The sequence below is a fragment of the Python bivittatus genome, unplaced genomic scaffold, assembly GCF_059951505.1.
Source record: "Python bivittatus isolate LINGU-HERP-01145 unplaced genomic scaffold, Pbiv_v1 ctg000480_np1212, whole genome shotgun sequence".
NCBI classification, from domain to species: Eukaryota; Metazoa; Chordata; class Lepidosauria; order Squamata; family Pythonidae; genus Python; species Python bivittatus.
In genome coordinates this window covers 49597050-49623534 of record NW_028277075.1, presented here as the reverse complement: position 1 = coordinate 49623534, position 26485 = coordinate 49597050, and the positions used below count along the sequence as shown (strand labels likewise).

Here is a 26485-nt window from a genome sequence, read left to right as displayed (position 1 = left end):
CACCATAGGGATATGTTTTTGTTAATTTCATCAAATTCTGCCCCAAAACAAACATTTATTTCAGTTTTAAAAATCAATAGATCTTAACAGAACAAAATTTGAAACTCTGATTCTGATTTTTATGGAATTTAAGAGCATCATCACTCACAATAGTCTAATATTCCTGAAAATATTCCTGGTTTTTAAGAAGTTAGTAGCTCTGAGATTTTCCCATGATAGACAATGGAAAGTCAATCTTAATTTTTTTGTCCATTTCTTGCTTTGCATCTGATTAGACCACCCCAGTCATTTACAGAGTTCAAAATCCTGCCCCCCTAGTGGGTCAAGTGGTTTCTGCATTATCCAGTAAGTATTCTGGGAGGAATCTGACACTGGGCCAATTCTTTAGGTGGTTAGAATTTGGCTAAGCAAATTTGGAAAGAGCTTAATGAGAGTGAATGAGGCTTTCTGTTTTGTGTCTCATCCTGTTTTTTGTGGGTGGCTTGGGTACAGTATAGAAACACTTGGAGGACTGACTATAATTCTTGATTATAATGTGACAACAAGCTACTGTTTGAATAAGCTAGCAATGAGCCATTGTTAATGTCTGATTTGTTGCTTGAAAATAAAACATGGATTGTTCTCATTGCTGGGTTTGGACACAAACCACAGTTAGACAAATTGTAACGTAGGTTTGACAGACATGTCCTATGTAATTTATCTTTATCAACATAATCTTCCACTAACAAGCAGAGAATAAAATTTCTTGCTATATTGAATTTAAAATTTGTCTGATAGTTTTTTTTAAATGGGAAAACATATTACTAGTATTTTGATATTTTCTTTTGATAGTTTCGTATTTTGATTCTTAATTATATCTTCAATTCTTAATTATATCTAGACCGATTATTTTAGTAAAATAATTTTCAAGGGAAAAAACATGGGGTGTTACTTTGTAAAATCCCCAGCTTGTACTGATTTAAGAATGTGAACCTACTGAAATCAGTTTATGTTATGTACATTCAGAACCTTATTGTTCTTCTAAACTTTAAGATTTATGTTAACTAAACCACATTTTTAATCAGGAAGCACTGAAAGACTGTCAAAATTAAACCTGATGACATGTATACCACTATATGGATATTGTTATGATAACAAAAATGCAATTAATTCAACAAAAAAGACTTGGCAAGAGCATTGGTAGCTTACTGCATCTACACCAAAATATTCCATTACTATAAAATGATCCACAGAGACTTGATTGTTTTTAAATGTCTAAAACATACAGTATATTACATATTTGCTGTAAGTAAATAGTCAGTTATACAGAGTATTAAAGCTAACCTTATTTACTAAGAGTAATAAATAAGAGTATTTAAACTGATTTAATTCAGTTTAGTTTTACTGATTTAGAGAAATTTATATTTGAAATGTGATCTCATACTTCATTATTTATTAAGCAGGAAATGGAAAACGATGAGACAGAAAATGATGACTTGGTTTATACTCCCTGGTCAGAAACTTCAGAAAGAAATTATATTGTTTCACCTTCATCTTTATCTTTACAACTAACAAAGATAAAGACTACAGAAGTGAAAAAGTATGTGAGTATAGTTTACTCAAATATAATTGAACAAGAGACTAAATATATTTTGACATCCTATTTTCAAAACCACATATTCAAGACCTTAGGAAAATCCAGTAGAGTTGGGGTGAATCTGATATCTGGGGGGATGTTTCAAAAGGCAGGTGCCACAACAGAAAAGGCTCTCTTCCTGGGCCCTACCAGATAGCATTGCCTAACAGACAGGACCCAAAACTTGCCTCTACTGCCGTATCTAATGGCACAGGCACTTGTAATTGGGGAGAGGCAGTCCCCCAAATATTGGTAACAGATATGTTTCTGGGTTCAATTCAAGGTGCTAGTGATGATCTATGGGAGTCCAACTGGGAGTGGATCTAAGCGATTTTGTCTGAGAGATGTCCAGTATATTCCTCTGAGCAGCCTTGCTGATAGACCACCAAGCCTACTCTAATGAAGAGTGCTTGGGTTGCCTTGAATAAGGCCGCTGGATGGTTATCTGCAGAGGCAGCAAAGACTTAGAAATACTGACATTTTGCCACCCTTACCGCCACAAGATGGACCTTAATAGTAGCTCTAGTAACTTGTGTTTGGTTGGGTTTGCTTCTTGTCACCCTCCAGTAGTGCTCTAGGTGTATCTTCACCTGTTTCATCTCCCTCAACTCCTCTGTAAACTAATGGGAATGATATGATCCACCAAAGGATAGAGGCTGCATGAGTGCAATCTGATTCAAAGTCCCTGCTGCCCTCCTGGTGGTAACCAGGGCCTCAGTTGAAATATGCATCAGACCATGAGGAAGAACCTCAAAATCCCTTTGTAACCCATCTGGTCCATTAGTCGTCTGGGGCTGACCAATAAAATGGATCCAGCCTCTCTGTCATTGTTGGCCCTCCAAGGTAGATCAGACTAGGAAACCAAAGTCACACAAGCTACTACTACTTTTATTATAAGGTTATAGTAACTGAATTTTGCAAGTCTGAATGTGCTTCCCCCCCCCCCTTTATCTTCATGAGAATTAGGGAGGGAGTTATCTGAGATGCTTACTTAGGTTACAGATTTGGCCTGGACTCAGATTTCTTTTATCTGACCATAGCCTTGGTGTTTGCTCTTCTTCTTGTTCCTCAAGGTTATTCCTTCTGCTCATTACAAGTCATGGGGGACAGTGCCAGAGAACTCCATGGTTACCAGGGAGTGATGTGACCATGATAGGGGAGCAACTGAAAGCTCCCCAAAATCCTGAGCATGTTGCTGACAAGAAAATCAGATCAGGCATATGACCGCTGTCCTGTTTTGGGTCCTGGATGACCTGGGACAGGCTCATAGCTATCACGGTGGCCATGAACTCCCAAGCTACCTCCAACTCCAATCCCAGAGGAGGCAAATTGAAGTCCCCAGGACCATATGCCTGGGAAACTTCACTACCAACCTGATTACAGAGTCAAGGAGCTTGGGCAGGGAAGTTGCTATGTAGCAGGGAGACTGGCTCAGTAGCAGCAATCCCAACTACTCCCTAGAGCCCAACTTAACAAACAGGATCTTGCATCTGGGGATCTGAAGGGCAGCACCTCTGAAAGCCATGAGAGACTCTCAGTTAACAATTGATATTCCCCCATCCTTGTCTTGGGGTTTTGCTGATACCACATCCAAAACCCAGCTGGCCAAAGCCCTGAAAGGGGAACACCCCCTCTGAATCCAGCCAAGTCTTTGTAATAATGCCAGGTCAGCCCTTTTATCTGTGATCAAGTCACAAATGAGGGCAGCCTTATTATAGACTTATTACAGTGGTTGAACAGCAGGAGTCGAAAGCCTGGGCCTCTGAGGTCCTGCTGGCCAGGAAATAGGGTTGAGTCCAGGGGGTTGGGAAGAATAAGATATCAGGGCCAGGTTCCCTGAAAGGGTCCTGTCCCTTTTCCTCCCACCATACCTTCTGCTACCCAACACCACAGAAGTGCATGCCAGCTGGCCCACAAGGCAGAGGACCCCCTATCCTCTCACAAATATAAACCTATCAACCCACCTGTGGGGTTATCTGGGATCCTAGGGCAATTCTGTGGTCACTCTTGGTGCCAACAGTACCCCAGACAACACCCCCCCACTCCAAACAACACTTCCCACCAGGCACCCCCACCAGACCACTCTCACTGGGCAAGGGTACTCCTATATCCAGCCGCAAGGAAGGTCCAAACTGTTGCTACCCCCACCAGCTCTCACCCAGGGCAAGGTGAGGCAACCCCTTAAAAGTAATGGGAAAACACCCTTCACAAACACACCCCACTGTAATAATCCAGTCCATCATACATAAGCCATAGTCTGCCAGATCCAAAGATAAAAATCCATCAGTGGAGTACCAGATCAAATCACCAAGATAGCTGCCATGCTGTCCTTTCCAGAATTCGGAGTGGATGGGAAAAGGCAAAACGGCTACCTGGATCATGTCGGGGTGGCCACAGCAGCTACAGGCAGGCCCATTTCAACATACCACTCCAGGCCCATGCTTGCATCTACCACCACTAACCCACTGCTGCCTGAGTTTCATAGATCTTATGCTAACACTGCCACCAGTTCTTCTGTAACTACCACTAGGTCTCTGGCTGCTGTCATCTCAGCAAACGTGATTGGAGGGGCCTCCACAAAGCCACTGGTCTCCTTTGTTGTGGTGTGCTGCACTGCTGCAGCCAAGTGCCACTGCAAAATACTGAGGGCTGCTGCTGAACAACCAAGTGCAGCCACCAAATGCCAGACAGGTGAGCGCTGCCACCATCAGCCAAGCGCTATTGCCGCCAAACAGCTGAGCAGTGCACTGGCTTCAGCAAACAGTTCCAATACCACCGACCCTCTGGAAAACTCCTCAGCCACAGAAGACACAAGGAGGAGATGGTCACCATGCACGTTTCTCTCCTGAGTTGGCCAGAGTCCTGACAAGGGATGCTGTGCTGACCCAGCAAGAATGCGTATACCATCTTACAGTCCAGTCTGGGTTTGGTGAGTTCTACCAATCTCCAGCTTGTCAACTGTCACTGCTGATCTTCTCCAACATGCTAAAAAGAACCCACGCTTAGAGCCTATGTGACACATACAACTACCCTTGGCACCATGGTGGGGAAAAAAGTATTAAACAGGAATGTTAAACAGAAGGGGATAGAACTCCAACTCTTGTAGCATCCCACATGTGAGGGGCTATGGGCAAGATCTGTCAACGCTGATTGAAACCAACCACAAAGAAGGGAGGAGAATCACTGTAAAACAGTGTTTCCCACCCCGAACTCCTGAAGCTGGTCCAAAAGGATACTGTTGCTGAGTGTATCAAAAACTGCTGGGAAATCAAGGGAGATAAGACACATCATCCCCATCCCAGCTCTGCCACAGGTCATCACCAAGGATGACCAATGCCATCGCTGTACTAAATCCTGGCCTGAAACCCAATTGAAATGGGTCCAAGCATTCTGCTTCCCCTTGGGTCCTCTGAAGCTGAAGCCTGACCACCCTCTCCCCCTAAAAAGGGAAGGTTGGAGACTGGACAGCAGTTGTTCAGGACAGTCAGATCTAGCAATGGCTTCTTGAGGAGAGGGCATACCATAGTCTCCTTCAAGACTAATGGAACCATCCCCTCATTCAGTGAGGCTGACACCACCTCATGGACCCAAGGACATGTCACCTCTTGGGCAGCTTTCACCATCCAGGAGGGAAGCTGGATTTAACAAGGAGGTGGCCAAGCTAATAGACTGAAGAACCCTGTCCACTTCCTCAGAAGTCACAGAATCACTCACTCCAGATATAAGGCCTTTCCCCAGGCACCTGAACTGGAACTGACCAGTCAAAGTCCAGTTCCAAGTAACTATCTGCCAAATAGCAAGAATATTTGTCACAGCGGCTCTGAAGATGATCCTGTGGCCTCTCCTTCCCCATCAGGGACTGAGTTGCCCTAAACAAGGCTACTGGCACATGCAGTAAAGACAGAGAAATAAGAGTATTTTGCTGCCCTTGTTGCCACAATGCAATCCCTAGTATGGGTACTTACTCGTGCTCAGTCGCATCCACTCTTCATCTTCCTCCAATGAGGCTCTAAGTGTTTCTTCACAATATCCAAAACCTGGAGCTGTTAGAAATGAAGGTGCATCCTGGGATCAGTGCAGGGAGAGAGGCCACCTAGGGGCAATCCAGTCTAAGGCCCCATCCATTCCAGTTATTCCCCTATTCAGTGTAGGATCCACTAAAATATCTTTGACAGATTACCATCCAGCCTCTATTTGAAGACTTCTAGCAAAAGAGTTCATAACTTCATATGGCAACTGTCTTCCAATGGTTGACAGTTCATACAGACGGGAAGTTCTTACAGATGTCTAGCTTTTATTTATTTATTTTATTTATAGTCCTGGACCAATAAAGCACAAACCAATAGAAAACTTAAAAATACACAGTAAGCCAGGCCTGAAACAATTTGTAATGAAAAAGAGGTACCAGTTGACTTCTGCAAACCATAGCTATTGCTGAAAATTTTACAACCTTTTTAGTTCACCAATGTTTGACCTATAGGAAGAAGTCAGACAACTAAGATTTCTGACAATCAATATTATGAGTGCCAGATGCTATAGATAATACATAGGGCTTGGTTATTGAAGGGACCACTTATTTCCAATTGTTTCTACCTGCCCTATATGTTTGGGCAGAGTGGGTACACTCCAGATCCCTTCAAAAAATGTTGCCATCTTGCAGGTCTAAGGAAACATGCCTTCTCTGTTATGATACCTCCTCTCTGGAATGGCATCCCTCAAGAGATTTGGACAATGCCTACTCTCTTGGGATTTCAGAAAGCCCTTAATATCTGGCTTTATGGTTAATGTGGGTGTGATTCATTGGTCAAGCCCCTGTTGTATTGTACTGTTTGTGCTGTTTGCTGTTTTAGTTCAGGCTGCCTGTGTTTGTAGATTTTAATTGTTTACTTTTGTATGGATTTTGTAAGCTGCCCAGTATCGTTTGGAGTGGACAGCTATATTAAATGGAATAAATAAGATTAAATTGCCATTTAACAGTACATAAGTTACTGACTCAACATCTGTATCTGAACCCACACAAGTACAGATATCATATGGGAGTGTAGTATATTGATCTATTGTCACCATAATGGGTAGTGTACCAATTTGAGCCAAGATGAAAAACATTCTATGAGGAGCACATATGACGTTTAAAAAGTATCAAGGGACTGTCTGGGGGAAGGGAGGGAGCTGTAATTGCACCATAATGGAAGTGTGTAACTTTAGTGCTAAAGTCTAAATACCAAAACCTCTGCTTAAGTGTGACCATTGCCTTATTTAGACCACAATATTATATAGCCAGGAGTGAAAAACCACAATAAACAAAGTCAGAGACAATTTGTTTCTTCAGGGTTGAAGTAAATGTAGCTAGTAGAATAAAGTAAACCATGGATACACTCCACAGAATTTTTTTCAACCAAAAACTGAGGTTGGGCCCAAAAGAGAGGTAGAGCATTTGAGATTCAGCAATGTCTACCTTGAACCTGCTTCTGTTTAGTTTTAACCCTTGGTTCTAGTCATGCCCTTTGAGGCAATGGAGAATAGTCTACTCCTCTGTGACAACCCTTCAAATATTTGAAGACTGCAACTGTATACTCGTTTTTTTCTGAAGGCTAAGCATATCCCCATCCTATAATATTTCATTAGGATAGTCTTCCTTCACCATATTGCTAGTCATCCTGTGAACTTGTTTCAACATGCCATTGTTTTTTTTGAATGGTGGTGCCCAGAACTGGACCCATACTCCAAATGGGGACTGACTAGGGCAGAGTAGAATGGAACTATTATTTCCTGTGATCTGGATTTCTGCTCCTGTTATTACACCCGAAAATAGCATTTGCTTTCTCAGCAGCTGCGTTGTTGGCTCATTTTAACTGTGGTCAGCAAGGATACCCAGATCATTTTTGTCACTGGTAGTACCAAACCAGGTCTCTCACATTTTGTATGTGGGCTTTACATTTTTCCTACTGAGATGTGTTTTTTCTATCTCCCCCCCACCTTTACATTTCTACCTGTTAAATTCAATCTTATTTATTTTTGCTCACAGCTCAAGACACTCTAGATCTTTGTGAATCTTCTCTCTCTGGAGTCCTTGGGGTTCTCTGAGCTTGGTTCTTTTCTTGCAAATGTTTCATTGCCTGGCTAGGTAACATCTTCAGTGCTAGAATGGGATGGGGTTTGCTCTCTGTTTATATGCTGTGGCATGCCCTGCCAGTGTTGGTGGAGGTGGGGGTTTTGTTTTGTTCCTCTGGTAGTTCCTCGATTAGGGTATTGTTCACTGCTTGTATTCACATATCCTTCACATGTAGGACAGACAGACAGAAGGCTGGCAGAGCACATCCATGAACACCAACTAGCAGTCAGAAGACATGATGAAAATTTCTTAATCTCAACACATGGACAGACTTAACCATAGTTTCAACTGGGAAACTGTTTGACCAAGCTAAATCCAAAAATGCAAGGGAACTCTTGGAAGCTTGATATTCAGACAAGGCAGCAATCAACAGACACATAGAGATAAACAGCATCTACACACTATTCAAAAGAGAAAATAGAAAAGAAAACAAAAGACCAGAACATCTCCTCACCAGCAATCATCACCCAGATAAGCAGAGGTTACCACCACGCACACAGTGAAGCAGTGAACAATACCCTACAAATTTACTAAAATGATGTTTAGTAAAATGTATAGCATATCCACAGCCCAGGTAGAACTCTCAGGAAAAACTTACCAAAAACATAAAATCATCACCTTAAAATAGGAAAGAGAACAATACAGGTATCACTAGGAACAAATCAGGGATTAAAAGTTAAAGGCCTGGGTAAAAAGTTAGGTAGGTCGGTAGGTTGATAGGTAAGTAAGTAAATAAACAAATAACTTTAACACTAAAAAAAGAGAAAAGTTTCTGTCTTGGGTTTGCTTCCCATTATAAACACTTCTAGCAATAGAATCCCATCTAAACTCCAGCCGTGTCACTTAGAGGGCAGAGGAATCTGGAGTACATTCATATGTGAATACTGTCCCTTAGATATTTGGCTCCTAAACTGCATAAGTTTCATGGCAGGGATTTCAAACTTCTCAATATTCCAACCCTGTAAAATGGTAAATGAATTTGTGTGGCTTCTAATGAATACAGTTAATTATTTCATTTGAGTTTGGGTTGATCAAGTAATAAATACACCACTTACTTTTAATCATTGTATGTTAATCTGTGTATCACAGGGGGTCTCAATCTTTGCATAGGTGCAACTCTCTATTGGGCTTGCAAAGGCAGAGTGGAATCCCTGTCAAAACCACTCTTATTTTACCCAGCCCACAGCTGACTTGCTCAGGCAAAGGGTAGAGTAAACTCAGAGCGAGATTTGACCATGCTTACACTTTGTGCAAGCCTGATCAGATTGAAAAAAAAAATGAATCCCCCTGTAAGCTGCCCCCCAACAGGGAGTCCTAACTCATAGTTTGAGAACCATGCTTTATAGAATAAAACCTGTAATTCATATGGTCAGAAATAGATTGGCTGCCAGCACAGGTGTTTTAAGAACTACTGTATTTTTGTTTGTCTGTTTTTATATACACTGCCAGTTTCCAAATAGACTCATGGTAGCATATAGTAAACCAAAATACAGATAATAGTAATATAGAAATAATTTTAAAAATGATTATAAATTATTCATGATGCTGGTTGTCACCTATAAAGCTGTACATTGTACAGACAGAGCCAGGCTGTTTCCAAGACTGCCCATCTCCCATTGTTTCTGCTTGCCCCACCAGATCTAGCAGGGATGGCATACTCTGGGTCCCTTTCATCAAACAATGTCATCTTGTTAGACCCCAGTCATGCCTTCTGTCTGGCAGTGCCTGTCCTATGGAACAGCATCCCTCTGGAAATCTGGATGGCCCTGACACTGTTAGCCTTTTGTAGGGCATTGAAGACCTGGCCTTCAGGTCCTCCTGAAGTTCAGGTCCTCCTAGGTTCTCCTAGCCTTCCTTAGGCCAGAAGGTTAGGTGAGCTGTGCTGGAAAATGCTGTTTTTTTATAAATTGGGATTATTGTTTTGATTGGAGCATTGTGGTTTGGAGTATTAAATTGTTGTTTTAACCTTGTACACTGCTTACAATGTAGAACAGGCTTGCACAACTCATAGAGGGGAAAAGGCCACATTGATCAATTAAAAACAATCATAGGCCGTGATTAATTTCTTGGTCTGGTCAACGTAGTGGGGCTGATGCACAATTATTGTTGTGAAATGAGCAGCCATATAAGTAATTTAAATGAATGAACAAACATAGCTAAGACGTTGATCATCTTAAAAACTCAAAAGTGTTTTGTATGCATCTGTCTCTTCAATAGTTATAATTTCTTAATCCTTAAATTATCCCTCTTCTAGTGGTGCGATAAACTATTTGTTTTAATGATTTTTTCCCAAGCTTGGGTGTGTAACTGTGTTTCCATATTACCTCAATCCTACCGTGATATCAAGTTATCTGTTTTTTACTGCCTTTTTTTCTCCAGAAAATTTATCATGCCCTTTACAAAGGAGGCTAAAAAAATAGAAGAAAAGCAAAGAAAGTCTCTCCTTGGCCCTAAGAGTCTTCCCCAATCATTGGTAGTATCAAGAAGGTCAGAACTTCAAGATGGTTCCACACATCAAATAAAACCAGTTCAGAAAAATGTTAGAATATCAGAACTAGTCAGCTACAAATCAAATAGTACAAACAATTTCTGCCTTACATCGCCATCCAAGAGAAACAGACCTATCAGTGCTCCACCAGGTCAGCTAAGGTAATCAAATTTGTTCCATGTTCCTTTTAACTATGACTGTGCTTGTTCTTATTCTGTTGGTTTTCAACAAACTCAGTGGTGATTTAATTTGGCAAAATTACAGTTAAAGTGCAATATTTATTTATATTTTTGGTATCTAATAGTATTACTATATAATTTTAAGCATGTTCACTTAGAAGTAAGCTACTCTGAGTTCACTGATACGTATTCTCTTGTAAAATGTATTTAGGATTTCTATGTTAGGCATTCAAAAGACTGTTTCAATATCATAAATATATTATGTAGAAAGGTTTCACATGAGTGAAAAAAAATACATATGCTCTTTTAGATTACTATGTATGAAGTAATTTTGATACCAGTAAGAGCCAAATGTGACAATTTAATTATTCTGTAACACATGTCTAATGAATCTTATACAACTCTCTGCACAGTCTATATAATTTTTTCCCCCACTAAAATGCATCACATGCAGAAAAATCATTATTTGATAACAGGGAATGGAGATGGTAGGTTAAGATGGAAGAGGAAAAAGGATAGAAGATACATTGGAACTACTGGAATATGGTCACCATGTAGAAGGGGAACGATACATAATGTACATTATCAGAAAAGACATTTCTATGTCATCTGAATATATTCCAACTATATTTATTATTCTTTCCTATGCTATTAATGTAAAAACCCTGATTCCCACAAAATGAATAGTAACATCGTTCTGTTATAAAGTCTAATTGTACTGCTGTGTTGCTATTACCTGCTGCTCCTAATATAAAAAGAAAAAAAATCCATGAAACCTCCTGAAGGCAGGTCTAATTAGCCTTCCATAAACATCAGTTTTCAGAAAGAAAAATATAAAACCCTACAAGTGTCACAAAACCAAGGAGATACTGTTGTTAAATTTAAAATTTAAAATACTAAGTACGCTATCAGTGGCATTGTATAAAGTGTTAATTTCAGTCAGCAAACTAATTTGGAGGAGTAAGAGAACAGAAGAATATATTTACTTTCTAAGCTTGCCCAATAGCAAACTTTTATATTTAATGCCAAATCTATGCAAAAAGACATATAGGTAAGCCTTTTTGTTTTGCTGTTCTTTTAAATCACTTAAAATATGAGTTATTTTTAAATATACTGGGCTGTATCTAACTATACTCACTGGGCATATTGTTGTACTTTTGCATTTAATGTGGCTTACAAATGCAGTGCTATGAACAGTTATATCAGAACAAATGTTACTGAAAATAAATTTATTTTCAAATACATATGGCTATAATTAGACCACAGCTGTTTAAATAGAGCTTTTTAATGAAACATTACAATATTATAAATGTGGGAATCAAAAATTGTTTCTGTTATAAACAGCAATGATAACAGAAATTAAGACAAATATCAGTGGAATCCTGAATTCAGATACTTTTAACAAAAAGAAATTTTAAAAAATGACAATGGCAACTTTAAATTTGAGTTTATAGATGGTACACACAAATTAAATGTGAGGCATTGGTTCATAATTTTCCACAAACTTAGAAAAATAGTTGTCATTTTGACCTTTGTCTAAAATGAGGAAGTAATAAGCTGAACAATTATTAAGAAAGCCAATATTAACTAAATGTAATTTTAGAATAGATACATGGCATGTTCTAGTTACTTTCTCATTCAATTGAATTGGAATTATTTTGCAGCAGATGTCAACAATCTTCCTCAAAATTGTACTTTACCCAGAAGGCTTCTGATGTACCCCAGGTTTTTAAACAGAAACCACAGATACTCAGAGTAACTGCTTATAAAAATGGTGCAATAAATATATTTGCTAAAGTTACTGTGCCACCTTCCATTAAATTGGTAAGTATCTCTATTATTTATTTGGATATGCTTTTCAGACTAAAAAAAGATGAGGGTTTTATTTATTTTGAAATGAAACAGTTCACAACTGTTGGTGTAAACATAGTGATTACACTTCATGTTAAATTTTATAATAAAAAACAAGCCACCTAAGTAATGTAGAATGTGAAATTTCTCCTCATGGTTCATACAATGGTCACAATAGTAACATTGACAGCTTGCTTGGCAACTGAATGTACATACTGTGTATTTTGGGAGGTAACAGAGACACTAGTTTCCAAGTTTTGATTCTTGATTAGTAATATACCACAGAAATATATTTCTGTTATTCATTTTTCTTACCTTTTTCTGTTCATTTAGCTGCTGGAGGAATGCACTGAAAAGCTGAAGCTGAATATGGCTGCCCGACGAATCTTCTTGGCAGACGGCACTGAAGTACTGAATGCTATAGACATACCCCATGATGCTGACGTTTATATTTCAACTGGAGAGCCCTTTTCAAATCCATTCAAAAAAATCAAAGGTAGGAAAATGCCAGTCAGTGGATTAAGGGGTGCAATTAAAAACGATTTTCATCCTGTCTTTTTGCATGGTTTAACAAAACTAATGTTTACTCATTTACAGCTCAGTAAGAAGATAATGTGCTTAATGAAAGAAAAATCTACTGACAGCCACGTTTATTGCCCTTCATTAGCATTGGTGCTTAATTTAATATAGATTTGAATAGACATTAGGGAGCCTGCAGGAGGTTAAATGGTGAAAATATAATAAATTAAATCAGAGATTATTGAATTTACTATTTAGTTTCACTGACATCTTACAGACACAATTCATTAAGCTTATTACACCAGCAAAAATAATAGTTCAGAGTGTGAGTGCTTTATTAATTTAGTCATTTGACCTTTATTAAGACAAAGCATTAAAATAATTATCAGATGGTTTAAGCAGGAATGTGGAATATTCAGCCTAAATTTATATATAAATTTATTTGTGTAACTACCATTACATTTTGAAATTTGAAGTATTTTTTAAAATTTTAATCTCTGAAGTCATTGTCTCTTGTAATTAACTCTTGTAATAGGTTTTCTGGGGAATTCAAGAATAAAATGTAGAATAATATGCCATACAATTGCCACATTGATTGCAAGTGGTTTTTAATTTGAGCTGTGTTCTGCTGGATTGAATGAGTAGGACATTTCAATACAAAATGTTGTATAATGTTAGAAATTGGTATTAGGTTATGGCACATAGTTGGGTATTAGAATATTAAGGAACAAAACTATTAGCCAAATTAAAGCTGTATGTTAAGCTGGAATGAGTTAAGCAACAATTTATAATATCATACCATTAATAAAAGAAAAATAATTATAATAGCTCATAATTGAAAATATTGCAGTTGAACTGATTTTGTTATCTGAATAATGTTTTTTAGAAGGTAAAACAAAATTTTTAGCTGATGTACAGGTACCTTTTCATTATATCTTTCCAGGCTTTCTATAATAATTGTCATTTTTAATATTGATGAAAACATTCATGACATCAACATTTATCATTTTATAAGTGTTCTAAAATGAATGTCTTATACTAAGCAGATTATTAAACTCTTTTTTCTTAAAGTTTTTAGACTGAATGCTGAAAACCTCAAATGGGAAAAAAGCTCTGAGTTTATGTTAAAGAAATTGATTACTGTATAAGCAGCAAATTATGCTTCAAAATAGGCAGAAAAGGTGTCATAAAAATGAACATCCTTGAAATGCTTAATAAAACCTTATTAAAAGAGGGATATTATGTTTAGAATGATGGAAATATTTAATTTTAATATATTTAGTGAGCAATAAAATATATATGTATATCTTTAGTACTTTTGAAGATATTATGTCTGTAATAAGTAGCCCATTGCTCATGAATTATTCATCTAGTGTCATATTATAGATGATGTGACAGTTTTCCTGAATACAGTCCAAATAATCCACTGAATGTGTTTTAATACGTTAACACAATAAGAAGATGCAAATTAAGCAAAAATCTTTTCTAATTTTTAAAATTCTTACAGTGTAGTGAATTATCTTGCTATTAACCATGATAATCAGTATTAACTTTGCATTATATCTTAAGAAAAGTTCAGCAAACCTAATGTTACCATACTCTAGCAGTATAATAGTTTTTTGTACTATGTGCTACTTTTCCAAATGTATTATTGGCCATTGGGGTTTTCAGATCCAAGAAGCATTTTGTTCTTTCTTGATCTCTGCTTCATTTGCACTCAACAAAAACTTCTCTGCTTTGTCTGCATCTTTTGGCTGTGTTTCATCATGACATGCACTGCTGTTCCTTTAGCACCAAAATATTGGCACACATTGCTGAAAATTTCACACCAACTCTTGCTGGATCAGCAAGCTTAACCTACCAAAATCTGGTGTACTGGAATAGTATTTGACTGATAATCAATCTTTTTGCTGCTCGACAGTTGTTTCTGGGACTCAGAGTAGAGCAGGTGGCAGATGTGCCTTGTCTTTTGAGAAAAGAAAGAGTAGGTGAGGTTGGGCATAGTATATTGAGTGTCCATTAAGAGGGCTCTGCGAGGGTATTACTGTGAAGAAGTCACTGATAAACATAGAAGACACACCAAAAGCATCCCATAGGTTTTTCAGGCTGATTTATTCATTCAATAGGATTGTGCATTCATCACAATTTATTTGAAAGCTTTCTATAAATGATGTCAATAATGTCAGCAGTAGATAGATAGATAAATGTATATGCAATTTTAACAAGACTATTACTGTTGTATTCATTCTGAAGAATGTACATTGAATTGTAACTGACTATTATTCCAATAGTGCAAAAATTTTACTATTTGGAGAAAACTCATTTTATTACTGTGCAAAATCCCATGATTTTGTTTATACAACTAATATACAAATAAGTCCACTATTCATAAAAACTTTATTATACTATATGTTATTTGTGCTACTTTTGCTATTTGTGCTAGCAGAGAAAACCTCTTTGGAAAAAATACATCAACATATATTTGAAGAAGGTTCATGAAAACTCAAAAGCAGCTTTTTCATATGGAAATGTTGAAAATATTATACAAGTAAAATATAAGCAGGCTGAAGAATGCCAGCTTAAAATTTCTATTAAAGTATAAAGTCTCATATATAAAGGAAGTATGTTTGTGGAAGTGAGTAGAAATGCTGATATCTGCTTGTTTGTTGAAAACATACTTGGACATTTCAATTGACATTTTTAAAATATTGTTTTGACAGTCTGCATTAAAGATACTATTTACATATTAACTGTGAATAGAAAATATTTATTTATATGTTTAAAAATAACATAAAAGCCTAAATGTCATTTTACAATGCTTTTGAATATTGGTCAAGAAAAATGGTTCATTAGATTAACTCTGCAGAGATATTAGAAAAAGCATAGGATTTTCACTAGTGTGGTTGTAATAAAGTCTGAATAAGCAGACACAAAAACATACATGTGTTTTAGCTGAAAATAAAGGTTTTTTTAATAAGTAAATGCTTGTGGCTAATGAAGTAATCATGCATGCATCATAAGAATGTTCACTATGCAGAAAATGTTATCCAAGCCTAAACACTATATAACATCTATTTGAAACACAGAATTGTTTATATGGAAAATCTGCATTTTATACTATATGGTTTATATATATTTATATATCAAAAATAAGTTTGGAAATTATGATATTAATTCTACCCAATATCTCCTTGCCCTCTTGTTTTATTACACCATAAGGTATACTTGCAAACGTTGGTTTCTACCAGCTGTCTATTATGTGCTATACTGGATGGAGGTTTCTTGGGTTATGTTTTGTAAGCTACTAGCTTCTTTAATTAACTTCATTCTTTTGTTTACATTTGAATCATATTAACCTGTGCCCAAAGCTTTGATCTGTCTTCTTTTTCTTTAGAAGACTTTGTTATATAATTTAAAAAAATGAATGCTAAAAATAAATTGCCATTCACTCTATTCCAATAAATTGATTTGTAAAGCTTTTCAGTTTTGCTTGATGAGAGAGGGAATGCAGACATCATGCTGATGGCATTTTAATCTCTTAATCGTGATTTGAAACTATGTACATTTTCCATAGTACATAGACTATATCTTATCTGCAGCGGTGTGGAAATCAGTCTCACTCAGCTTAGTCAGGGATATATCCTCAACATAAAAGCTTTCCTGCTTATTGCAGCATAAGGATCTCTAATGTTTGCTTCCCTTCCTCTTGAAAGTAACAAAGGGAACCTGTTTGTCCTGGATTACAAGGGATGGGAAGTTTTTATTCACGTGTCTGCAAGATGATGCTTGTCTGTGCAAATAAGATTGTGGAACTACAGTGAAACTAATTGTTGTGTGGCTCCAAACTTCATGATTATACCCTGCATTATAGGGAACCCTGTTTATTATTAATCACAGTTATAATTGATACAAATATTTCCTTAAACTAGAAGGAGGGAGCATTGGTCTGAAGGCAACTCTCTAGCAGAAGGGAACCTATATTCTTGAGATTAGTGTAGTTCAGAAGTTATGCTTGCTGTTGTCCCAATTTAGTGAATGACAACAAATGCTCATCTTATTCATGTTGAGAATGCAGGTTAACCTAGTCCTGGATTACAAAAAGAAAAACTGAAAACTGAACATCTAATAACAAAATATATCTTGGTTAAAATATGTTTTGAATTATGAAGATAATTTATTTTCCTTTTGGTTTCTTATCATATGTGTTAATTTTAAATTATACAAGACATGCAATAATATTTGCTCCTTCTACTGTTTTTCACTTTCTAACCACTTCCCTACTAGCAGCAATTAATAAGGTAATTGCCAAGATACTGGCAATATGAGACATTTTTCCACTGTCATAACCTTTTCCAGGATTTTAGATCTATATTTTAGAAAGCCTCTGAAGTTCTTCTATATCATTGGATAAGAATATTACAGTTGGATGAAAACATCAGTGATTTTTTTCCCTCTGAATAGATTTCATGCCTACTTTACCTGGATTTGAACCTCCAATTAGGGTTTCCTAAGGAATTATTCCATGTCTTCAAGAAAACTTGGTTTTAAGTTAGCTGATTGCAGTTACATTTTTAAAAATACAGTTTAAATATTGCTGAACTAAATGGCTGTTGTATTTTTCATTCTAACAATAATTAGCAATGTTTTACCTTATTTAGGATATTTTCATAGCAATTTATATAGGAGTCAAAATTATTTTCAGATTTATTAGTAGCTGTTGACATAATCTTTCTATTCTCTCTTTCTTGGTATATTTCGATGGGGGAAAAAAGCATTTCTAAATGATGGCTGTTATTCTGTTTAGAGACTGACTCCTGGCTCACAGTTGGCCCACTGTGATTACCTCAATTTGAAGGAAATGTATGACAAGTTGTTATTAGAATTTTCTCCTCAACAACAAAAATGTGGTTGTGTGGAATTTGGGCCATTGTTAACACTTCTGTCATATTACTGCAGTTGCTCTTCTTTTCATTGTTCTTTTATATGTTTTGTCACTTATTTATCTGCACATCAGTCAAAGCTTTCTGGCAATTAAGCTTTCAGATTTGCCTATTTGTCTAATTTCCTTCCACATGTTTTGGAAAATAACTTGATTGCTTCATTTTTGAGTACTATAGTATAATGTTTGAAACTATTTCTCTAAGATTTCAAAAGTAAGTGAGTATTCAACATGAATTTTCTAGACTTTCTATTCCTAACACTTTCATGCTCACAAAAATGCAAAAATTCATTTTTTAAAAAAGTTCTTGTTACAATTAACTGTTAGAATTTACTTGATAATTTTCCTTCTAATAAATAAAGGGGGTACATTATTTCATAATACCAGTTTTATTTGACAAGCCTAAATTTTTGAGGAAAAAACAAATAATTCTTAGGAAATACCTGAACCAAGACTGAATTTCTATATATCCAAGTATATTGCACAGAAATGTCACAGGCCAGTATCTTCTTCAGTTATAACATTTTGATTTCAGTTCAGTTGCTAGTCATACTGAAAAAAAATCTGTTTTCAATGTTAGCTGCTTTTTGACTATTGGGTTCCACTCTTTAGTGACTGTTATTATCTCTCTCTGTATATGCCAGTGTAGCCATTTTAACTGAGAGCTTGTTCAAATGCTGCACATTGGGACACTTGTCCTTTATGGGAAAGGGGGAGGGACTGGGTTCCAATAGGAAAACAGTTTTCCTCAAATTGTGTGTGTGTGGGGGAGAAGGATCTTACATGTACAGAGAAAAATAAAGACACTGCTGAAAACAAGTAAATAGGAGACGAAATGGCTGTAGACAGTGATGCTAGAAAACATGAATGCCTCTGAAGATTAATAGTTGCTGAGGAGAGGTTACTAGTTTAGTAAAATTTGACCCTTTTTGTAATATCTAGACATGGTTTCTCTGTATTTTCATTCCTGTCCTGTCCTGTTACTCGTCTCCTTGCATCATTTCCTTCCAGTTTTGTTTCCTCCCTTTATTTTCCTCCCTTTCTAGTGCAGCTACTCCTTCTCATTACACCATCTCCATTCTGTTCCCCTCGCCCTTCTTATTTGCTGTTTCTGATTATTGGAGAATGCATGTTTGTAGTATGTTAAAGTGCTTGGATGAGGTTTCTGTGTTTCTGGTTGGTATATGTAGATGAGGAACAAATCATTTTATACTCTAGTAATTAATTAATTTTGATTTAATTTCAGTTTATTAGTCTTAATACTGCCTGTCACTGTATTCAGGTACTCATTCAAGAATTCAGCTCTTATCTCTGACACTTTTAGAAAAAAGACATAAAATTGAAGATACTAGTTGTAATGTTTGAGTCTGACAAGATGAGAAGACTTCAAGGCCATCAATTGGCACACAAAGTATCCATTAATTTGGAATGGTTGGAGGAAAAAAACCTCAGGTTTAAACCAATGAGGATACATAAAGTCTCTATGTATTTAGACTGAAGTAGTCAGTCAACAGTTACGTTTAATGCTTTATACTTGTCTGTGGTAAAGGTTCCAATTTAGCCAAGCCATGTTTGGGTGTCTTCTACCAGGTTAAGCCAAGAAAATGAGCTAAGTGTTATGCGATTTGTGATTCACTGATGTGCCCAGATGTGAAGTGTGGCAGCACTAACAATGTCTGAAGTTATTCATTTATTTATCATCCTATTTTCCTAAATAATATTCAAAGCAATATTTTAAAAAATGACATTATTGAAAAAAGCAACCAGTTGAAATAAGCAAACAAGGAAACACAGAAATAAATGGTAGCATTTAAAAAACTAACAGTATTTCTGAGAGCTAGTGTAGTGACATTGTTGTCAGATCTCTTGTCAACCCTTCGAGATAGGCCAGGTCAGAAAACAAATTCCACAAGAAATACTGGAACCCTAATTCGTAGGCTAGAGTAACAGAATCTTGAAACTTGACTGTGTTTTCTCTCTCCCTCCCTCTTATACCAAAGAGAGTTATGGTGGAGCCATTTTAAGTTTCTAATATTCTCTTCTTTTCCCAGGTTTAATTCATGTTTTGCTAACTATTGCATTTCTTTTCCAAGATCATCTCTGATTCTCTACATCTCCCCAGCAACAGTTAACACCTGAGAAACATCATTTCACCTTTTAAAAATTTTTGTTTATTTATTTGATTTTTAGGTCACCTATCTCCAAGTTCCTGGGTGATATATAAAAATATCAAACTTTGGATAATGAATTAAAACAGATCTCTTTCAATTGTCCTATGTTTAATTGTTCATTTAGGTTTTTTAACCTCTTGCCAAATGTTGATTGAATTCTACTTTAACACAATTTTACAATTGTATGTAGCATATATACACTATATACAATTGTAAAATTGTGTTATAGTAGAATTCAGTCATCATTTGGCAAGAGGTTAAAAAACCTAAATGAACAATTAAACATAGGACAATTGAAAGGGATCTGTTTTTAAAGCCTTAAAAAACAAGTAGCCTCTGTGTGCCGGGAAGTGAGTGCAACAGAAACAGGGCAACCATAGAAAAAGCTTTACCTCAAGTGGCATCTAGATGGGCCAGCTGTCACTAGAGACGTACCTCCCCAGAGAATCTTAGTGGGTAATGAGAATCTTGGAGGAGGAGGCATTCTCTGAAGCATTATGGGCCCAAGCTGTTTAGGGTTTTAAAAGGATAAGTGACAAGCTGTATCATACTTAAAAACATATTTCAAAATTGAGATTATATTTCAAAATGGCTGTAATTGGTAGCTAATTATAGCAGTTGAAGTTTCCGAGTGACGCACAAGAGCAGCCCAAAATAGAGTGCATTACAGAAATCAAGCCTGGAGGTTACTTGTAAATGTATCACTTTTTTTAGGTCATTAACATCTAGGAATGGATGAATCTGGTGTAAAAGCTGAAGATGATAAAAAGCAGTACTGGCAAGGACTCCACCTGAGGGATCATGAAGATGTCCAGATCAGAATGACTCCCTAGCTGCAAACCTGCTGTTTCTAGGAAAATGGGACCTATCATAGTTGGTGGGATATAGGCATCAGTATGTTGGCTTGGAAAATAATCTCTAGATTACAATGAATAGAATATCATGAACATGTTTGAGGTAAAACTGGGCTTTGGTTATCCTTGTGGCAGAGTGGCAAAGATATGCCCAAAATGATATTACCATTAGCAGGTAGCATAGGTGTGACTAATTCTGATAACCTAGTCTATAACTTCTCTATCTTACTCAAAAGTGTTATGTGAAAGTTGACTAATGATGTGATGGATGGTGGAGGTTAGTATCAATAGGTCTATCTGATTATGACCATATCATATGGAACTTGATGTATGCGAGAAGTAGATAGTAAGGAGCATGAATTAACAAATGACATGAAAGAAAGAAAATAGATATCTCATGTCATATAAAACTACAAGAAATGGGAAATATATATCTGAACAAAGGTGGTCTGATCTTACAGAATGTCATTTATGTATACATGCAAGGAAATAAAAGTGAAGATTTAATTTTGAATAAAAGAGCTAAAGTATATATCAGAAAACATGAATTGGTGTTATCTAGGTTGTTAGGGCTATGTATGAAAGCAGGAATTGATCAAATGCTTGATAGAATGGTGAAGTAAAAGAGATGTGAATGAAAACAAAAAAATGCACAGTGATTTTGATGAAAATAAAAATTGTTTTGGAGTGGGTGAACAGGATTAAACAAGGAGCCTCTAGTAAAGTCAACAGAATTAAAAATAAGAGTGATGAAATTATTTGGGGTTGAACTGAAGTGAGGACATGCTGAAGGCAATACTTTAGAGATTTGTATGGATATTATACTGATATGCCAAAGAATGGAACTGAAACAAATACTATAAATGTTGGTGCCCAAGAAAAAAAATGATGAAAAGAATATACTAAATGCTGTGAAGGTGTTGAAAAAAATGTAAGGCTGCAGGTACAGATGATGTAACTAGAGAAATGTTAAAATATTGGAGGTAGTTTCTTTTATGGAGTGGCTGTGCAATTTCTTTAGCATTTGTTTAAAGACAGCATCTGTGCCTGACAGTTGGAAGAACTCTATTATTGTCCCTCTACAGAAGAAGGAAAGATAGCAAAAGTGAATGCAGAAACTACTGCGGATAAGTTTGCTGAGTGTACTGGGAATGTATTTGGCAGAATTCTGATTAAAAGGATAAAAAAAGTGACAGCGAGCAAAATTTGGGAAGTGTAATGTGGCATAAGGAAGGAATATGCAGACCAGATTTTTGTTCTTCAGCAAATTATCGAGAAATGTATGAATATGAAAATGTATTGTATGTTTGTTGATTTTGAAAAAGTGTTTGATAAACTGAATCGATTTGAATTCAGATCGATTCAGCAACAAGCCTCATACAAAGATCTGTTATCTCCCCTTGTTCAATATTTTTTGTGAGATGGGCAGTATCTAAATTTGAAAAATAAATAAATAAATAAATAAATAAATTAATTAATTTTTGGATAAATGCATAAGGAATACTTGTAGTGATATTAGAAGTGTGTTAGTTGAATGCATATGTACTTTTTGTATGGATATTGATTGATTTAATTTATAGGCTGCCCAACTCCAAATGACTCTTACAACTAAAAAATAGCATACAGAAAATACAACCAACTGGAAGTTCAAAATAGCAAAATAAAATTTAAACTAATCAGACCAAAGAAACATCACAAAACAAAACAAAAAGACAGCTTCATACTCACCCTGGCCCCAAGGCCTGGGAGAACAATAAGGCCTTTAGCAATCTCCTGAATAACATAAGGAATTGTGCTATCCTCACTTGTTGGCTGTGATTTCCCTTTCTAACATGCATTTCAGATTGTCTTATTGCTTTATGATGAGAGGCAAACCATTATCTGGCTGCAGTTTATTATATGGGTTTTCTTTATAATCTTTATAATTTATATTTTTATATTTTATTTATTTAATTTAAATTTAAATTACATTATAATTTAAATTATAATTTATAATTTATAAAGAATTTATAATTCTTTATAATCTTTATAATCATAATATTAATAAAAAAACCCTTGGAAACTAAAACTTGATGCTGAGTGTTATCTGAGTACATATGTGAGACCTGGGTAGGCTGTCTCAGTGGGAAAGGGCCCATATTCCCTGCCACGCCTAAAACACATTGCAAATGGAGTTTGACAGAGTGCACAGGAAGGAAAGAATCAGCAAAGAGGCTGCAGTACTGTACTGGAATTCAGATTTGCATGATGCAGTGAGATATGGCAACATGGTGGTAAGCAAAAGGAATCTGGCCCCACCATGCTCACTTTATCTCAGTAATTTTCAGTACTTTTTATTCTTGCATCTAATGAGACTTAACTGATTGTCTTGGTAACCTGTTATAAACAGTAGACATGTTACAAAAGCATATTAGATTTTAATCCTTCTCTTCAACCTGATAAGAGTTCTGAAAAACTCAAAAGCGTTCATGATTTTGAGACATTCTAGGTGGACCTATTAAAGGATTTCTCTGGGTACAAAGGCATTAGGTAAACTATATAAGTAAAGAATGAACAAAGATTATTAATCAATATTCCCGGTTTGTCTAGAAATATCTCCTAGGTTTTTCTGGGGTAACAAATACTTACTTTCTATCTCTCTTACCTTGTACAAATGCTACCTTGAATTGATTGCTACTATATGAAGAGAAAATTATCAAGTATTCATCCTTTTAAATTCTAGTTTCTCTACTAAGATATTATGCATGGGGTCATTCTTTAAGGTATGCAAAAGAGAAGAATTAGGAAGCCAACTGTTAAATGGATCGTTTGTATGAGACTTTATGAGCAGTATGAATCTAGGCAAATGTAGGTCAAGAATCAGAGACAAGTATCTTTGATTTTATGAAGCAAAGGTGAAGAAAAGTGTTTTATTTTTGTAGATTAGAAGTAAAATGTTGCTTTCTGATCAGCTACAGAGGCATGCTAAGGTGAATTTTAATTATGACTAAATTGTGGTATTACTCTTTCATACCCTGAACATCTGTTCCCTTCAGGAATGATGATTTATGCAGGCTATCAATAGAGACAGCTTGCTACAGCTTATGTCACGGTTTGCGGAAAGATGGGGTCGTATTTCCAAAAATACCAGCTTTTATGTGGATAGCAGCCAGTGTGTTATTAAGGTAATAGGGGAAAGGGAGCATGATATGTTCGCTTTTAATTCTGAAACTAAATATTTACTTTACTTCTTTTCTTCCAGACCATCTGTTGTTAATGAAGAATGCAACTTGGACACTGAATGGTCTCATTTTTCCTAGAGATGTCAAGAGAAGAAAAGCTGAGCCTGTGCTTTCCAAACGTATGAAGAAACTTACAGAAAAGCCCAAGATCAGACTTTTGGTGTTTAAGAACTGCATGGGACAGGATGGTTATGAAATAGCAGCATCTCCAAACCAAATTGAAAAGGTATATTGAGATGTGGCATGGCAAAATCCAAGTATGTGAAGAAAGTTTTCACTTTTGTTTTATTATTTGTTATTGGTCCATTTAGTTATATGATAAGAGTAGAGATAATTCAGCTGTGGAGTTTACAAAAAAAAATGCATGTACACCTCCCACAGATAATTGAATAGATACCATTATGCACTATCATGTTTTGTTTTTATTTTTTACTGGATCATTAATTCTAATCTTCTGGGTTTGGATTTCCCACTCATGTTAATGTGGTTCCATTAAAATTTGTATGTGGAGAACTAGAATGGATTTATACTACTTAGGATGAGTTTTCCCCCCTAACAATAAAGGAGTTCATATTGTACTACACATCTATTATCTCTGGCCATTTTATGATCCCAAATTGCAGTGATTGTTTCTTATGATAAATCTCAGGCTATTTTCCTAGGGTAATAGCAAAATAGATTCATTCTGCAATCCTTCCCTGGTATAGATTCAGGCACAAGTTTTGAATCTTACTGGTAGCGTACATCTTATTTCTGCAGCTTATTATGTTCTTAATGCTATGTAGTTCAGTTGAAGAGCTTTGAAAAAGAGGTATGAGAACCAGTATTTCTATTCAGGCTGATCTATGGAGTTTTTATAAGTATATAAGTTTGCTTTGTATGTTCATGTTTAAATTCTGGAAGAAGAAAAAGAAGAAAACAAATCCAAAGAAACTGAGCATTACAGGATTGGACAGGGAAAGAAAAGGGGTATAGATGGTTAAAGAGTGGTGCATGGACACTTCTTCCTCTCAGACAAGGTCTAATTCCTCTATTCCCAGCTTTAATTTAAAAATGGACTAATCTGTCTATTTTATTAAAAAAAGCTCTTCCTGCTTCAAAGTGTTTTCAATTCATGAATGAATAGACATAGTAATAATTAATATACCCAGTCTGGAGATGGAAGTTGCATTTGTCATAGAAAGGAAGATAGGTATTTTTTATTGTTTGTTTCATTGTTGAGAAGTGACTCTGGGTGGCAAACAATCATAAAAACAATTAAAACAGTTAAAACAATACAAAATACAAATTAAATACAAATATTAGCCAAGAGATATTATAATCCATCAGTGTCAAGATAGCACTCAGAAGGCTCAAACACTCAGAAGGCCACTCAGTCTTACCTGGGTTGAGCCGAAGCCCATTGTGCCCCATCTAGGCCCTTACATCCTCCAGGCACTGACACGATGTCCATTTCATCACTCAGGCAGCCTGGGGTGGAGATATAAAGCTGGGTATCATCAGCATACTGATGATACCTCACCCCAAACCATTGGATCACCTCACCCAGCAGCATAATGATAATAAATATTTTTATTATTGTATTATTTTATTAATAAAATAATATTTAAAAAACCGGATTGGGCGATAATATTGTGAAATCTTCAAATTTACTGAAAATGATCCTAAATGGGTGAGATAATATTTTTCTCTTGAACAATGCTAAATGTACTACTAAGTATATTTATACTTTATTCTAAAAATGAAATAAAGTAAAAGATTTAAATATTAATTAATCCGCTTTTGATTTTGTTAAGTTTTTAGATATTTGTACCATGAGACTGAACCTTATTTCACCAGCAAAGTATATATACAATATGCATGGAGAAAAAATGGAAGATCTCCTAAATGGTAAGAATTGCACTATTTGCTATTATAAAACAACAAACAGCAGCAGTATGGATGGTATGAATCGGCTAGTTCATGTATGCATAAATGTTTGAAAGCTATATATAAAAGAAAGTCTTCTTATGCCTTTATTGGGGGGCAATGCACCCTATGATTTCAATAATGTACTGAAATTTTTATGTCAGTCAAATCACATTAATTTAGTCAATGACCAGATCAATTCTTAACGGTTTTCCTATAAATTCTTTTTTTTTTTTGTACAATGGAAATTTAACTCATTGAAGGCTGCTACTTCTAGTTTCCATCTGAACAAATACTGCATCTTTCCACTGTTCCTAATTTGACTAGCATCATTATAGATTTCTTTTAGTATGTGTGTGTGTATGTATGTATTAAATTATTTGGCTGTACATAGGAAAGGACAACTTGTATAGCAATTGTGTTTGGCTGAAGGAAGAAACAACCTCCTCAAAAGGTCTAGATCATTGCAGGAGAATTAAGCACTCACAGGAATAAATGTATTATTGGGTTTCACATAAAAGCTATTTTGACTATGGGATCAATACTGATCAGTCTAAAAACACAAAATAACAGGGTTGAACTCCTGTAGCATGCTTTATAATAAGCCCAACTTCATGTATTAGTGATT

The 26485-nt window shown here is 35.9% G+C and overlaps 1 protein-coding gene across 1 annotated transcript in view; it reads left to right on the top strand.

Annotated features, from left to right (window-relative positions):
• Positions 1-682: 682 nt before the first annotated feature.
• DCDC1 (doublecortin domain containing 1) overlaps positions 683-26485 on the top strand; it is a 318605-nt gene continuing 292802 nt past the window's right edge. Inside the window, exons 1-7 of the mRNA XM_088145090.1 lie at positions 683-691; positions 1443-1579; positions 10107-10376; positions 12062-12218; positions 12579-12741; positions 23970-24175; positions 25746-25839. Of these exons, the coding sequence (XP_088001216.1) occupies positions 683-691; positions 1443-1579; positions 10107-10376; positions 12062-12218; positions 12579-12741; positions 23970-24175; positions 25746-25839 (1036 nt within the window). The remainder of the gene's footprint in view (positions 692-1442; positions 1580-10106; positions 10377-12061; positions 12219-12578; positions 12742-23969; positions 24176-25745; positions 25840-26485) is intronic.